This window comes from Alosa sapidissima, chromosome 4 (assembly GCF_018492685.1).
Source record: "Alosa sapidissima isolate fAloSap1 chromosome 4, fAloSap1.pri, whole genome shotgun sequence".
In the NCBI taxonomy this organism is placed as follows: Eukaryota; Metazoa; Chordata; class Actinopteri; order Clupeiformes; family Clupeidae; genus Alosa; species Alosa sapidissima.
The window spans coordinates 7,159,239-7,173,858 of NC_055960.1; the positions used below are offsets into that span (position 1 = coordinate 7,159,239).

The window sequence follows — 14,620 nt, forward strand, 5'->3', positions numbered from 1 at the left end:
TCCTTATTATGGTCTTGTCTAGTGCCCTGATGCTGCTACTGCATTCATCTCTACACAGTAGATGGAGGCCAACTGCAAAACTTCAGGATTTGTTCGGAATACACACACATATCCCTGACATGTATTATAATCTAACTATCTGATGTAACCATAACTGATGCATTTATCCAAAGCCACTTAAAGCAACAGAACATTTAAGCTACATCCAATGATTTGATACATCCACACACACGTTTCTTGGGGCTTATGGTGCAATTGCAGCATTCTTAGTGTGATGTGTTGCAATCATTGCTATGGGGTTTGTCCTGAAATGATCAATGCTACATTTATGTTCACAGGAAATGGAGCTTAAAACAGTAATGCAAAACATCTGCAATAATAAATATTAAACATCAGAAGTAGTCAGTCTCACGCCTAGAAGGCACTGCTGGTTCCCTGTGATGACACTAGGCTTTCGTTAGGGTCATTTGAAGTATTTTATAAGAAAATCACCTTCTGGCTCATGTCCATTTTCATAATTTAAAAACGAACATTCCTGATATAAACTACCGACACAAGTAGCTAGGTCCCATAGTTGGGTGGGAGGTGGATTTGGTTTGGAACAGTACAGCGCACCAAGAAGCTGCAAGGAGTGTCAAAATCACAGTAGGACACCAGGGAAGCTTCATTGGAAGCAATTAGCATTGGCCCAAGCTTTAACATCCCCACGCCAATGTCTTAGTGAGAAGCCACAATGAGAAATACTAAAATAAGATTTGAATAATTAAATGTAAGAAATAAAATCAGGCCGAGTTGAGAATTCAAATAGTTTATTTCAAAACACAAAAACACCATTACTGGTTAAAACGCTTCAACAACCTGCCAACATCAACATGAAGTGACTGGTTTAAGGTTACTTGTGGAACAGTTTCCTACTGTAAAATGTGCACTGAATAAGGGCACCCTCTGGTGGTCAGTGGCAGACTCCCTACACATCATCAGCAGAGTCTTCTCCAGCCTTTATTTTGTTACGAAGGCTGCAATGGAATAGAAAGTAACCGTTAGCTCAATAGAATCTAAGCCTGCTTTAAACTATACACAATGCATGTAGAAAACAAGCCAACAAATGGAAGTAATCAATTGGAGTCCCACCTGGTGAGATACGAGTGCACATCGGAGAAACCGTGGTACTGTGCCAGTGGAAACAGAATGCCAGTGGGGCAGCGCCCATCTCGCTGACGACAGAAGCTGCAGTTACAAATGCCACGACAAGGTGGACACTTCCATTCCTGTGTAAACAAAGACACAAGATCCATCAGCCATCAAATGGCCACTTTAACTGCAAGTTCAAACGTGCCTAGAATCTTTGTAACAAAAAGAAGAACCATTAGTTTATTAGGTCACCACTCACCAGCAACTAGGATTTTTAATTGAGCCTTAAGTGATAGTAGTATCTGTGGTCATTCAATGCCAAAGTTCTCAGAATGGCAAAGGGCCTGTGGCCATGAACGCTGAATACTTGAGGGAATACCAGATTGATAAAATGAACTATGGATGAGGTCTGCATAAAATGCCATTAGGGTGAGCCTGTGATGCCATTTATATAGAATCAGCCAATTGTGTAAACTGAGGCTTTGAGGAGACTAGTGGAATCTACTACAACACTTTGCCAAAGTGTCATGATGGCTGGGTCTACCAGCTCAGTGCATCAAGTGGCTTTGACATTTTACTTAAGGTCAACCACTTTTCAATCAATAAGTTGTTTGTGTGTGTGTGTGTGTGTGTGTGTGTGTGTGTAAATAAAATAAAATAAAAAATAAAATAAATAAATAAAGTGGCCCACACCGGGTCAAGCAGAGCAGTGCGGATATCCTCTCCATAGCGGTTACGAAGACATGGGCCGCAGAACTGTCCCTGGATTCCACGGCAGTCCTCGCTGCGACAGCACGTTTTTGTGTCCACAGTTTTCTGTCGGCACTGATGACACGTGCTACCCTATAGAAGCAGAGGAAAGGAGAGCTTGAAACAGGATTTGTCCAACCAAACCCAAGACCATTTATTCATTAGTCGTAACTCACCGTCTCGCGGTTATAGATCTTCTCGGTCAAGCTGGTTGCCACAAGCTCAAGCTCATCTTCGGTGATCTCTTCCACTCTGCGAATGACATGAGGTTTGCCCTGGCTGGGTCGTGGGGTACCTCTAGCGCGTGGGGTGCCCCGCACCTAACACATGACCACCATGGACTAAACATCTGCAGCCCTCAAACAGTCTCAACAGTTTACATCACACACACCAGTTTTTAGCCCCCAACACGCACATATTAACTGCAAGGTCATAGCTTCTTTACATAATTCTACACAGAAAAACTAAATATTCAGTACTGTCTTACATGCAACATGTTTAAAGTGTTGGGGAAATGCTAATAACCTTGATTAGCTCCTAGTTTAAAGTGTTGGGGAAATGCTAATAACCTTGATTAGCTCCTCTTCTAGACTCCGCTCCAGGCCTTCCTCAGACTCTGTGACTTCCGTGGGTCCACCCATAGAGCGGGTCTGCCGGCGGGAGGTGCGTTCTGGGTTCCGCCGCTCCAGGGTCCCAGCCGTGGAGGAGCGAGGAGCCCGCTGCACAGCCAAGCTCAAGGTTAGGCTAGGGTTCACATCCTCCCAAGAGAAAACTAGTATCAGCAGCAGTGCATAATGGCTCCTATATTATGTTTACAGTATCATACATTTGCATTTATTCTTTTTGCAGACGCTTTCATCCAAAGTGACTTTCATATGTCAATTAAATAACAAGGGCCATTCTCCCCAGAGCAACTTGGTGAAGTGCCTTGCTCAACGGTGGAAGCCAGGAATTGAACCAACAACTTTTCAGGCTACTGCATGCAAGCTCATATCTCAACCTATGCACACCCTACTTACAGAACGGGGTTCCTTCTTGCGGTTCGGTTTAGCTTTCAGAAGCTCTCCAGGCATCTTTTGTAAATCTGCAAACAGCTGGGCCAACTACAGAGAGGGGAGGGGGGAAAAAAAATAACCGTTTCAAAATGTAGCGACATCACACTGTGAAATATGTACAAGATATTCTTATTTTATTCTGCATTCGGCCTGTGTAACTTGTATGATTACCATTGCTTTGTTTGCTTTTATGTTCTTAGCTCTTTTCTCGAGGAAAGAGGTGCCCTCTGATTCAGATTCAGATGAATGGGGAGATTTCGGCTGCTGGACAACAGGTTTCTCCTCCTTCACCTCAAATGTGACACTTTTTTCAGTCTTCACAGGCTTCAAAGGCTTGATCCTACACCTTCCTCTTTTCTTGGCCTCCCCATCTTCTTCCTCCTCCCACTCCTCTTCCTCCTCCACTTCATGATTGGGAGGAGAGGGTCCACGTGGGCGCAAGGCCACCCTCAGGGTGAAACGCTGACCGGGGGGTTTCTTGGGAGAGAACCTCTCGGAGTCTGGCTCATCACTGTCAGAGCCCTGTAGAAGAGATAAATCCTTACACTGCAATGGCAGTACAATGGTTCTCCATCGCACATAATATTAATAATAATAAATAAATAAATAAATAAATAAATAAATAAATAAACTGTTCTACAAGAACATCAGCCACAAGCAGCAAATGGAACCATGTTACAACAGTAACTTTAACCTACCCATAATACATCTGCCAGGAGACAGGTACACGAAAACGGCAATAATTGATGCAATAACTAACTGTTCGAGCTCTACCCACAATGCAATTTTGTGACTAGGTCTTGTCTGATAGACATTCATTCTCCAAGACAAATGAAAATGGGAACCTAACTGCTATATAGTTTCAGCCTCTTCATAAGCATATTGCTGTTCATATATTAAGGCCTATACTATAGCACAAGAAAATATACAAGGTTACATTTCAGTCTAAGTGTTGTCAGTTGGCAGAACAATGGATAGAGTGGCCAGCCATTTTGAGTATATTGGCAGGCTGTTAACTTGGCAGCAAAACAAAGGTCAGTTTGGCCCAAGGTCAGAGCAAGGAAAAGCAATATAATTACCTCATCAACTGGCAACAGCATGAACCATCAACTTAAATGTTGTAGTAATACATTGGCAACACAATATTTTTTCTTCCATCCATGTTCCTTTAATCATGAACTATTTAATGTAATGTTGATCCAGTCAAAGCTGAGGCATAAGTCTGGCAACACCAGGCTAGCACAGACATGTAACGGTAAAGTCGATGTAAATGCCATAAATGTTCCTTGGATATATTCCACATCAGGTAATAGGAAACATTTTAAATATAATGTCACAACAATAAAAAAATATTTGAACAATGTTGTATATTGTTATTAAATTGAGTGACACCTCCAGCATCATTTAGACTTTAGATGACTTTGTAGGCTAAGCTAATCTAAGTATGACTAGCACCTAACCTGACTGCAGTCACTTGCTGCTAGCCTATTAGTGAATTTGTTTGCCCAATATTAACACATTTAGTGTGCATGGGTCACTGCTTTAGATTAGGCCAGGGGTCTTCAACCTTTTTCAGCCCAAGGACCCCTTGGCTGAGACAAACACTGAGCACCTTCCCCACCCCAAATGCCTGTGCACGCACGCACAAAATTTTCTACCGTAAGGTGATGAATCTTGGCCAATGTTGCTGAGCGACACTCTCCCATTGAGGTTGGGCAACATAATTTCTATCTGAATGATTTGGACACTTATGGGCAACGTTTTGAGATCATCTAATCAGAGTGCTAGCAATGGATCACATGACTGTTTCCAAAAGCTCAGTTTTTGAGAGATTAAGCTGAAGGTGGCCATATTTCATCCGGACTGAAATATCTTTAAGGCATGCAGAAATCTGATGTGAAACTCTTGAGTCCTCAGGTGGGAAAGATAAGTAAAGTTGAGGGTCATCCACAATGATAGTCAAATCCAATGGAGCAAATGGTCTGACCTAAGGAAATGATGTAAATAAAGAAAAGCAGGGGCCCTAATACTGATCCCTGGGGCACACCTGTGGTGAGGTCATAAGACTTTGATATCGGTCCTTGCCAACAGCCTTTAAGGTAAAATTCAAACCAGTCAAGAGCTTTCCCAGAAATTCCCAGTTCAGATAGTGTAGAATGGAGAATGTCATGGTTAACACTATCAAAGGCAGATACATCTAGTAGAATTAATACTGATGACGGAGCAGAGGACTTAGCTACTCTCAATGCTTCAGTCACAGGCAGATAAGCAGTTTCAGTAGAAGTATAAGTATATACTCTTTTGATCCCGTGAGGGAAATTTGGTGTCTGCATTTATCCCAATCCGTGAATTAGTGAAACACACACAGCACACACTAATCCCGGCGCAGTGAGCTGCCTGCATTAACAGCGGCGCTCGGGGAGCAGTGAGGGGTTAGGTGCCTTGCTCAAGGGCACTTCAGCCGTGCCTACTGGTCGGGGTTCGAACCGGCAACCCTACGGTTTCAGGTCCGAAGTGCTAACCAGTAGGCCACGGCTGCCCCTGTCTGACCACTCTTGAAACCAGACTGCATAGGGTCTAGTAGGTTATTCTGATAAAGGAAGTCACATACTTGCTTGAAGACCACCTTCTCCAAAACCTTTGACAAGAAAGGAGGAAGGGAGACAGGTCTGTAGTTCTTCACATCAGTTGGATTAGGTATACTTTTTTTTTTTTAGCAAAGGTGTGTAACCCTTGCCTGTTTAAAAGAAACAACTAGAACTGAGTGAAGTGTTGAACAGCAGGTGCGATAGACTGTAGTAGATGGGACAGGATCCAAAGGGCATGTTGTTGGAAGCAGTTGAGAGACCGCTTCCTCATCAAGTGGAGAGAAAGAGTCCAACAATGCCATCATGCGAACACAAGGTAAAGACCCTATAGGTTCATCAAACTGAACACTTATTTTAGCAACTTTTTCGATGAAAAATTTTGCAAATTCATAAAGACATAAGCCAGAATACAATTTACACTAAGAGGTGAGATCATGGAGCTAGAAAAAAAAAAAAAACCTAAACAAATTGTTAAAATACCAATGAATTAACTGGTCTTCATTCTACAACGTCAATAGAGGGCACTCTCATTTGGCTACCACACCATAAAGCAGAGTATAGGCCTGCTGGCAATTTGATAGCCTACGCATCTGATATTGCTTACAAATCAATCATTCACTTTGCAACAGCAACAAAGACTGCAAAAACATCAACTACTAACCTTAACATCACAAAATTCACCAATTTCACTGTCTGAGAAGCCATGAAATGTTTTGTCGTTTTCGGATTCTTCAGCAAAGATATCGGCAATCCCTTTAGAGAGGGAGGACATTCCCAGAGGTTCATTCTGCAAAGGAACAAACAAATGTGAGATAACAGACAGTGCAAACCTAATAACAAACGGCAGTCAAATGGCCTACGAAATATGAGGTTTACATTTTCCATACTGCCGCTCCAGGTATGTAGCTTTACCACTGCTCAGCGAAAGTGAGTATCCGCCAACTCGGCGCACATGCTTATGAAGCCCTTTAATTGGATCAGCGCCTTGGCCTATCAAAGAGAGCGTGCGCGTATTGGAATTGACAATTGAACCGTTCCCATTTACGGTAAATACATCTGCAAGCAGTCTGTGCTTTTGAACAGTTGTGTCCATTTTATCAGTAGGCTATGGTCCGGCCCGCGAGCATGTGTGGTTTCAGACTGCAGGTGCGTGGCTGGAGGAGTTATGGGTGGGAAACTCCGAGGTCATTCCCATCTCTTTGAACGCCGGTGGTTGAATTGTTTGTCTTTTTGAATCACTTCACTTGTTCAGTGTTGCGATCAAAATCGTATCTGCAGCAACAGAGAGGACTTGGATTTCCACGGCTATGCGTTTTTTGATTTGCACAGCCCTCTTTGCTGGTGAGTGTGCGTGTCCCAATTTCATCAGTAGGTTATTTTATAGGTATAGGTAGGTCTACATTTTAGATTTGGAGTTGGTGCCAGTGATCGCACTAAATAAACCAGTGAGAATGAAAACATGAGAGACTATCTACATTGAAACTGTGTTTTAATACTATTTGAATGTTTATGTTGGCTACTAAGGTCCGTGTACCTTCTGTTCATTTGATTTTCAAGGTTGAAACAGTGATAAAAAAACGGATTTGAAGACCTTTACCTAAAACAGTACTTCCCAGAGAAAAATAAAACACAAATATTGAAGCATTTTGTGGAAAAAATAATCCAATATACAATGAGGGTTTGAATTTCAATATTGTAATTTCTGACATGTCTGACTAAGTTAGCTTGTTTACAAACATGTCTCTAATTAAAATGTCATAGGTTTCAATGTAGGACAGCCTAGCGGGGACAGGCTAAATGAAAAATTGAAGAAAGTGCCGATTTCACATTATTGTTGTGCGGATTTTGGATTTCGGTCGTGGGGATACAAAGTTTAATATCCAATACAAAAACACGAGGAAATTTCCTATTTTGTTTTTAAAAAATACAGAAATAAGATCGATTTTCAATTTTCGTTTCGAATTTAAAAATCAAATGAACAGAAAATCATTGGTATTTGTTTATTTTCATTAGGCTATTAATCATCGATATTGCATTGACATTATTGTTTAATTAATTACCAACATTTTTAAACTGTTCACTGTTGGACAAAAGCGTCTGCTAAATCATATAACCTTATATATAGCATCAGTCCTACAATGGACCCTATCTGCTGTCACAGCTGAATTACAGAATTCCATATAGGGCACTGATGTTGTATATACTGTAATGTGTGTTGGAAATAGGTTCCGTCATTGCTGGTTCCCTGGGACCAAATAAGATGCAGCTGAGGAGATGTGAGTTTTTTGCCAGTTCCCGAAATATAGAGAAGGCCATGCAGTCTGGAGATGTGAATGGGACCGTACAATTCTGTGCAAAAACACAATGCTGTATAGGCTTCTTTGAGCTAATTGATGGTCACTTCAGACCTGATCTGCTTGGTAAGGGACTGTCTTTTGTCTTAAGAAACTTTGTCTAAGAAATAAAAACAACAAAAAAAAAAACAATCACAAAATAAGGAATCATTGTTTACTAATGTTACGCAACAGTTGTGTTAGATTGTGTTTTTCTGAGTTGCAGGATGCAGCCTGGGTGAGACGCCCTGTCCTGACACCACGTGCTCTGCATCTACAAATGTTGATAACTACACGAAATGTTTGTGCAGCTCGGACTTCTGCAACACTAACATTACGTGGAGCCCAGAGACGAAACCGTCACAAGCGCTCAACCCGCAGGGTAGTGGCAAAGGTCCTTACTACTTCATAAATCATCTCATCATAAAATTATATTATTATTTTGATATCTAGAGATTTCCTAACATCTGTTGTCATATTTCATAAACACTTGGTTAACTCATCAACAGTTATACAAACTATCAAATGGTTTAATAGGAATTACCGTTTGGTTTCAAGAGCAGTGAAAAGCACAAGATTATTTGCCTTTCATCTTTTGAGATGACTTTGTCTATCTAATCCACCACTTCCACGGTTCCCTCTCTATATCTCAGTCTCCCTTTTCACTCAGCCCTTCAACCTTGGATACATAAACAAATACAGAGTATCAGCTTTGGCTTCAATTCAGAAGAACACATTCTCGTTTTCTTGTTAACTTGAATGATGGAAGATGTGGAAATGAGAATGTCCTCAACATGTTTTGTTGGTATTGTCATTCTTTCTGATCCTTTTTCCCCCTATCTGCAGTTGGGTTAAGCAACAGTGCGATCATACTCGTCATTGGCATCTTGATGATTTTGGTCTTTATTGTTATGGGACACAAACTGATACCTCATCTCAGGCACTGTGGTAAGATCTTAAAGTAACATTAGTGTCCTTTCTTTATTCCCACCCTTCATTTTGCTGATGCGAAGCCAGGTGTGTTTGTGTTCTCTGTCCTCCTCCTTTATGGAGTGACCTTGGCATGGCGTGGAATGCTGTCACTCCCACTCCTCCTCCTTCTCCCCACACATCTTTCCTCTTCACTCCCATGCATGTCTGTTCTTTGCAACTGTGTTAGTCATTCATGTAAAAACTCCAAATCAGTGCCAAATCTCTCTGCTCTCAAAGAGGCAGGATCATCTGTCATTCTTAAAAGTTCATTATGCTTTAGTAGCTATTCAGCTGATTCAGAGGTGGGTACTGATTTCAGAGATGATGTTAAGATGCTAGATTTTTAGCTAAAATATTTCCATTACCTCATTTATGGATTACCCTTTTTGTGCATTTTCAATGAATGGATATGCCACACAATTGACACACTTGCCTGTGTATTTAGACTTGTTCTGAACAGATGAAATGCATGTAGCTGGTGCACTGACTTCACTTATTCACCAAACCAGATCTCTCAGCTGCAGACAATGATGCAAACTATCAAACCTCATTAACTGAACAAAGAAATCCGACCTGCAGATACCCACATGATTCTTTACTTTGTGTTAAAGGAGAAAAGGCAGCCTCTTCAAATAAAGGATGGACCTCTCCCTGTTCCTGTTATATCTCAGCAATGTCAGACATTGATATGGAAAACATAAAGTTACAAAAGGTACGTAGGTAGGGACAGAATAGTTGGTCATTAGATAATGTATACAGTAAAGATTGGGTTTACAGGATACAGATTGACTATTTAGAATTTGCTATTTACAATAGGGGCAACCGTTGCCTACCGGTTGGGGAATCAGACCAGTTACCGTAGAGTGGCCGGTTAAGCCTCTGCCGGTAGGAAAATGTGGGTGGGGGTAGTGATTTTCATTACCTGTGGAATTTCATTTGTGGAGGACTATTTTTGTGCATTTTCAATGATATGCCTCTCAGATGTCTAGCCACACAATTGAGACATCTCTCCATGTCCACATCAGGCACAGCTGCCCTCTGCTCCGGGTGTTAGTCTGTTCTCCTTACTCTCCTGGGCCCGTATTCACAAAGAATTATGAGGCATGTGCATTTCAAAACATTGCGACATGAAATGCCACAAAAAGCGGTTTGTAAATAGGTGTTGGTGAGTTAGGAGTCCTCTTGACTTATAAGCTATCCCAGAACTACTTGTAGGGCTAAAATGCTTTGTGAATTACTCTTAGTAAAGTCCTAGTGTTACGATTGACACTCCCATTATTTTTAGGAGTTTCTCCTAAATTCGACAGTTAGGAGCTACTTTTAGCCTTAAAATTCTTTGTGAGTACGGGCCAAGGTGTGTTCACTGCTCCTAGTGTGTCTGATTGTGTGTTCAATAACTACAGATGGGTCTAATGCAGAGGAAGAATTTCATGCAGGGTGAATAATAGTTTTGTTATATATAATGTACTGTAATGAGATGCATTGAACCTATACTTCTTTTAATTGATGTATTTTTTTTTCTTTACTTTTCAGATTGTAGCTTGTGGGCGTTACGGCATCGTGTGGCAAGGTAGTTACCAGGGAAATGTGGTTGCCTTAAAACTCTTTCCTGTGAAAAACCATCATGAGTTCACCAGAGAGAGAGCAATATATGCTCTTCCTCTCATGCTGCATGCTGGAATTGCACACTTCCTTGGTGCAGGCAGAGCAGTGAGTGGGGAACCTGTGCTAGTGTTGAAGCTGGCTTCACATGTGAGTTATTTATGTGTTTTTGACAGGTTTGTGTCACATATTTATTGGATGATAAGCAGTGTATTGATTACATTGATCAGTAGATTCAGATATGAATCTACTACTACATTTTAACTGATGTTCAATTGTTGAAATAGCATTTGAGGAAGAGTTTTATATGAATAAAGAGTTTTACAATGCTTATGATGTATGTGAAAACTATTAATCTCATTTTACTATGTTCTCAGGGTTCACTAAATTCTTACCTTTCCAAAACTGTGATTACCTGGAGGGATGCTGTGAGACTCTCAAAGTCTTTGGCGGAAGGACTTGTCTATCTTCATTCTGACTTGTATTCTAATGGTATGTGCTAATGCCTGTGTACATTGTCATTAATATACACAAATAATAATAGATACTAGGTCAAATTAACAGAAGTCGTTTCATTTGAATTTACTGAATACTGCATTGGCACAGCATTAAGTATAAGTATATATACTCTTTTGATCCCGTGAGAGAAATTTGGTCTCCCAATCCGTGAATTAGTGAAACACACTCAGCACACAGTGAACACACAGTGAGGTGAAGCACTCACTATTCCTGGCGCAGTGAGCTGCCTGCAACAACAGCGGTGCTCGGGGAGCAGTGAGGGGTTAGGTGCCTTGCTCAAGGGCACTTCAGCCGTGCCTACTGGTCGGGGTTCGAACTGGCAACCCTTCGGTTACAAGTCCGAAGCGCTAAACCAGTAGGCCACGGCTGATAGTATTAAAGCTGCTGTCAGGGATTTCACAGGAAGTCACGTTTGTTTGTGTTTATGTTTAAATTTATTAGTAGACACTTTAAAAAAACGTACATTATATTTTAATTAAGTACCAAACGAAACACGCCAGAGAGGTAGCTCACCCCTACCTTCAGTATTCCCAGGGAAATTCCACGCAGGGTTTTGTTTTTTGTCTGGGGACAGGCTGCCCCCACTTTGTTTGTTTCCAGTTTTCCAGTTTTTTTAGCGGTTATGAGGAGATGATTGCTGAATGTGACAAAAAAATGTTATGGCCTTGAAATCGCAGGGGCAGGAAAGGCAATTATGGGCAGGAAAAATCCCTGACTGCAGCTTTAAGTCTTCTGTTAGAGGAAAGGTAGAACTTCAGAGGGGGAGTAACAAATGCAGCTGTTTGTGATCTCCCTGTGCCTGTGGTAGGGATGCACAAACCACCGGTGGCTCACAGAGACCTCAGCAGTAACAATGTGCTGGTGCACGCTGATGCCACCTGTGCCCTGTGTGACTTCGGCTGTGCCACAGTCCTGCACTCCTGTGGCAGCCCTGAACAGTGGCAGTGCCAGTCAAGCACCTCTCAGGTGATGGATGATTGCTGCTGACTTACAAGCGATGATTTGTTTCTTACTAACCATGCATACAGAAACCACACAGTATTTAAATGCATACTGTATGTTTTAGAATACTCTTTCTTATTCTTTCTCTAACTCACATTCTCTGACACACGCGTGCGCGCGCGCACACACGCACACACACACACACACACACATACACAAAAGTGGCAAAAATATATTATCATAATCTGTATTTAAATTTACAGTGTAAAGGTTACTCATGACCATTCAATGTGTCCCTTGGCTATATATCTACTCTCCCTCCCTCCATGTCTCCACTGTAGGACCCTGTTCAATTGGGGACTCTGTGCTACATGTGCCCAGAGATCCTGGACCGATCTGTGGATCTGAGCAGTGGCCGCTGCCTGCTGCAGGGAGATGTGTATGCCCTGGGACTGTTGCTATGGGAGATGTGGATGCGCTGCTCGGACCTGTTTTTTGGTATGCAAAGGCATAGTACACTCACACACACGCACACACTCCATGAGCATATGGAGTGTGTGTGGAGCATATATTTTGCCACCACGTCTCTTTCTTATAGATTTTCTTCAAGAGCTATGCTTATTTTATTAACTATGGTTTTATTTTGGTACTGTTCCCTACATTTATTAGATTAACATTTTGAAGACTAATAAAAAAATACTTACTTTCTATTTCAGTTAAAACATAGAGGAAGTGGCATGATTTTAGACAGGCTTTCAATTAGTATCTATATAGACCTGAAAAAAGTGAAAAAATAGTTCCATTATTTACGTGACACAACTTTCCAGACCAAGCTGTTCCAGAGCACCACCTGCCTTATGAAGCAGAGCTAGGACCCAGACCCACTCTGGAGCAACTGTTTGTCTTTGTGTTTGAAAACAGAGGGAGACCTGCCATACCATCAACATGGTCTAAAGTTCCTCAGGTATTCCACTCATTACACCCATGGTCTAAAGTCTAACTCTATTGGCATCTTTATTTAGTTGCAAACATACTGTCTCCTAATGAGAGATGGAAAACAGACACATTCTGATCTGTTGCAGACCAAGAACTTTTCCTTGCAAGAAATACTGGAGGACTGCTGGGACCATGACCCCGATGCTCGACTGACTGCACACTGTGCTGCCAACAGAATAGCCTCCTTACCTACTGAATACTCCCTCTAGTGGGGGGAACATTTCTCAGGCAAATCACTACTAGATCAAAACTTGATATCTATCCACTGCATTGGCAGTGAACTGTTTGCTACCATAGGCAATAATGTTTGTCTGTTTGCACCTGGCTACAACATAATACTGAGAAGACACATATACACAATGCTGTAGGCCTATGGTTGGAGATAACCATGGGAATGTGACCATATTTGTCACAGCCTTAACAGCATTTGAAATGTCCAAACGGAGGAGGTGGAAGTTAAACATGCACAGACAGGCAGAAGTTGGGGATGGAAAATGGCCTATTGGTATAACCTTCTATGCAGGGCTCCACATTAATGGTTGCCTGGTTGCCCTTGGCTTCCAAATTGTTACAAGTGGCAACCAGATTTGGTTGGCTTTGGCAACCAAAACCTCATGCCTGGTTGCCAAACTTGCTCTGCTTCTATGCATTAGTTTTCAAGTTAATTTCAACAAGTCTCTTGACTATATATCTATCATGACACCACTGTCATTAGATTAATTTAACTATATTCAACTATATTTACAATAGCAGTTTATCTTTTCCATACATTATTTCACATTGCACTGGAAACCCTCTGGGGAGGTAATAAAGATTACCCTGAGCTTTTGGGAATGTTGTAAGGGATATACAAGGATAGGATACAAGAATACAAGGAAGTTTATTGTCGCATGCATATAGTTACTGGATGTAAGAAATGCAGTGAAATTATGTCTGGTGTCAGCCTATTTGTGCATTTAGGGGGGGGGGGGGGGGGGGGGGGTAAAATGTGCAGTAGAAGAGGGGTTTAGTAGATTAAGTGACAAGGGCTGCATAAATTATACGTTACGGATATACGTTGCCCATTATTTCCATGAATATCCTTTAAGACTTTACAGATCAACAATGACTGGTCTCGTATGCTTTTTTTTTCTTTTTACACTTTTAAAATGTAATTTTACTGTAGTTCAATCGGCAGAAAAGCTGGTTATTGTGGTGTAGTTGTCTGTTCATGGTTTGTTCTACATGCCTGGTCACTATCTATTGTTGTAACATTTGCCAACATGGGATTGAAGTATAACACATCTCTGTCTGATTTGATTATCTAATTACCTTTTAGTCATATCAGTGTTGTTAGTTTTCTGCTTGTAGATGACTGTATAAGTGAGGTAATACAGAGCAGAAGGAATGTTCATGTGTCCAGGGATGCACTAGAGTAGAAATGTATCACAGGCTAAATAAAACTGTATTTTCTGAGGTACTGGTGATAACAGTCACAGTCTTAAATTCCTGTTCTGTTTAACATCATTCTGTTCTACCGGCAGTCACACATGTATTTAATTCTTCACTCAGTTCTGGAATACTTCCTTATTATTTTAAACAGGCTAGGGTTACACCTCTGCTAGAGAAAAGTACACTTAATCCAACTGAGGTGAAGAACTACAGACCTGTCTGTTCTTCATTTCTTGTCAAAGGTTTTTGGAGAAAGTGGTCTTCAAGCAAGTATGTGACTTTCTTCATCAGAATAACCTAC

At 41.3% G+C, this 14,620-nt stretch overlaps 2 protein-coding genes across 6 annotated transcripts; one reads left to right on the plus strand and one right to left on the minus strand.

Moving 5' to 3' along the window:
• Nucleotides 1-792: 792 nt before the first annotated feature.
• LOC121707906 (cell division cycle-associated protein 7-like) lies at nt 793-6,552 on the minus strand. 2 transcript variants are annotated; one of them, XM_042090889.1, is made up of 10 exons: nt 6,401-6,552; nt 6,184-6,311; nt 5,548-5,578; nt 3,108-3,458; nt 2,901-2,984; nt 2,451-2,600; nt 2,058-2,201; nt 1,825-1,974; nt 1,132-1,268; nt 793-1,016 (listed from the first exon to the last, which is right to left on the minus strand). In XM_042090889.1, exons 1-10 carry the CDS (start codon nt 6,407-6,409, stop codon nt 968-970), a joined length of 1,233 nt encoding a protein of 410 aa, XP_041946823.1. In that variant the 5' UTR covers nt 6,410-6,552; the 3' UTR covers nt 793-967. The 2 variants fall into 2 exon arrangements, with proteins under 2 accessions (XP_041946823.1, XP_041946824.1); XM_042090890.1 differs by lacking the exon at nt 5,548-5,578 and having other exon boundaries at nt 6,186-6,311.
• An 87-nt stretch (nt 6,553-6,639) lies between these two features.
• Nucleotides 6,640-13,838, plus strand: LOC121707901 (anti-Muellerian hormone type-2 receptor-like). Of its 4 annotated transcripts, none has more exons than XM_042090882.1 (11): nt 6,640-6,871; nt 7,750-7,944; nt 8,084-8,251; nt 8,704-8,805; nt 9,441-9,541; nt 10,363-10,581; nt 10,809-10,923; nt 11,759-11,916; nt 12,234-12,390; nt 12,814-12,856; nt 12,975-13,838. In XM_042090882.1, the coding sequence occupies exons 1-11, from the start codon at nt 6,832-6,834 to the stop codon at nt 13,039-13,041; spliced, it is 1,365 nt and encodes a 454-aa protein (XP_041946816.1). In that variant the 5' UTR covers nt 6,640-6,831; the 3' UTR covers nt 13,042-13,838. The 4 variants fall into 4 exon arrangements, with proteins under 4 accessions (XP_041946816.1, XP_041946813.1, XP_041946815.1 ...); XM_042090879.1 differs by having other exon boundaries at nt 6,642-6,871; nt 12,720-12,856; XM_042090881.1 differs by having other exon boundaries at nt 6,642-6,871; nt 8,084-8,239; nt 12,720-12,856.
• Nucleotides 13,839-14,620: the final 782 nt, after the last annotated feature.

Bases quoted from the DNA above. Each gene is read 5' to 3' on its own strand.
- LOC121707906 (XM_042090889.1), bottom strand. The intron at 3,459-5,547 runs GTATGTGACTTC...TCTCTTCTACAG, and splicing joins AGAAGGTGGTCTTCAAGCAA to GGCTCTGACAGTGATGAGCC. The intron at 2,202-2,450 runs GTTATTAGCATT...GTCATGTGTTAG, and splicing joins TAGAAGAGGAGCTAATCAAG to GTGCGGGGCACCCCACGCGC.
- LOC121707901 (XM_042090879.1), top strand. From the start codon at position 6,832: ATGCGTTTTTTGATTTGCACAGCCCTCTTTGCTGGTGAGT. The intron at 7,945-8,083 runs GTAAGGGACTGT...TCTGAGTTGCAG, and splicing joins CTTCAGACCTGATCTGCTTG to GATGCAGCCTGGGTGAGACG. The intron at 12,857-12,974 runs GTATTCCACTCA...GATCTGTTGCAG, and splicing joins CATGGTCTAAAGTTCCTCAG to ACCAAGAACTTTTCCTTGCA.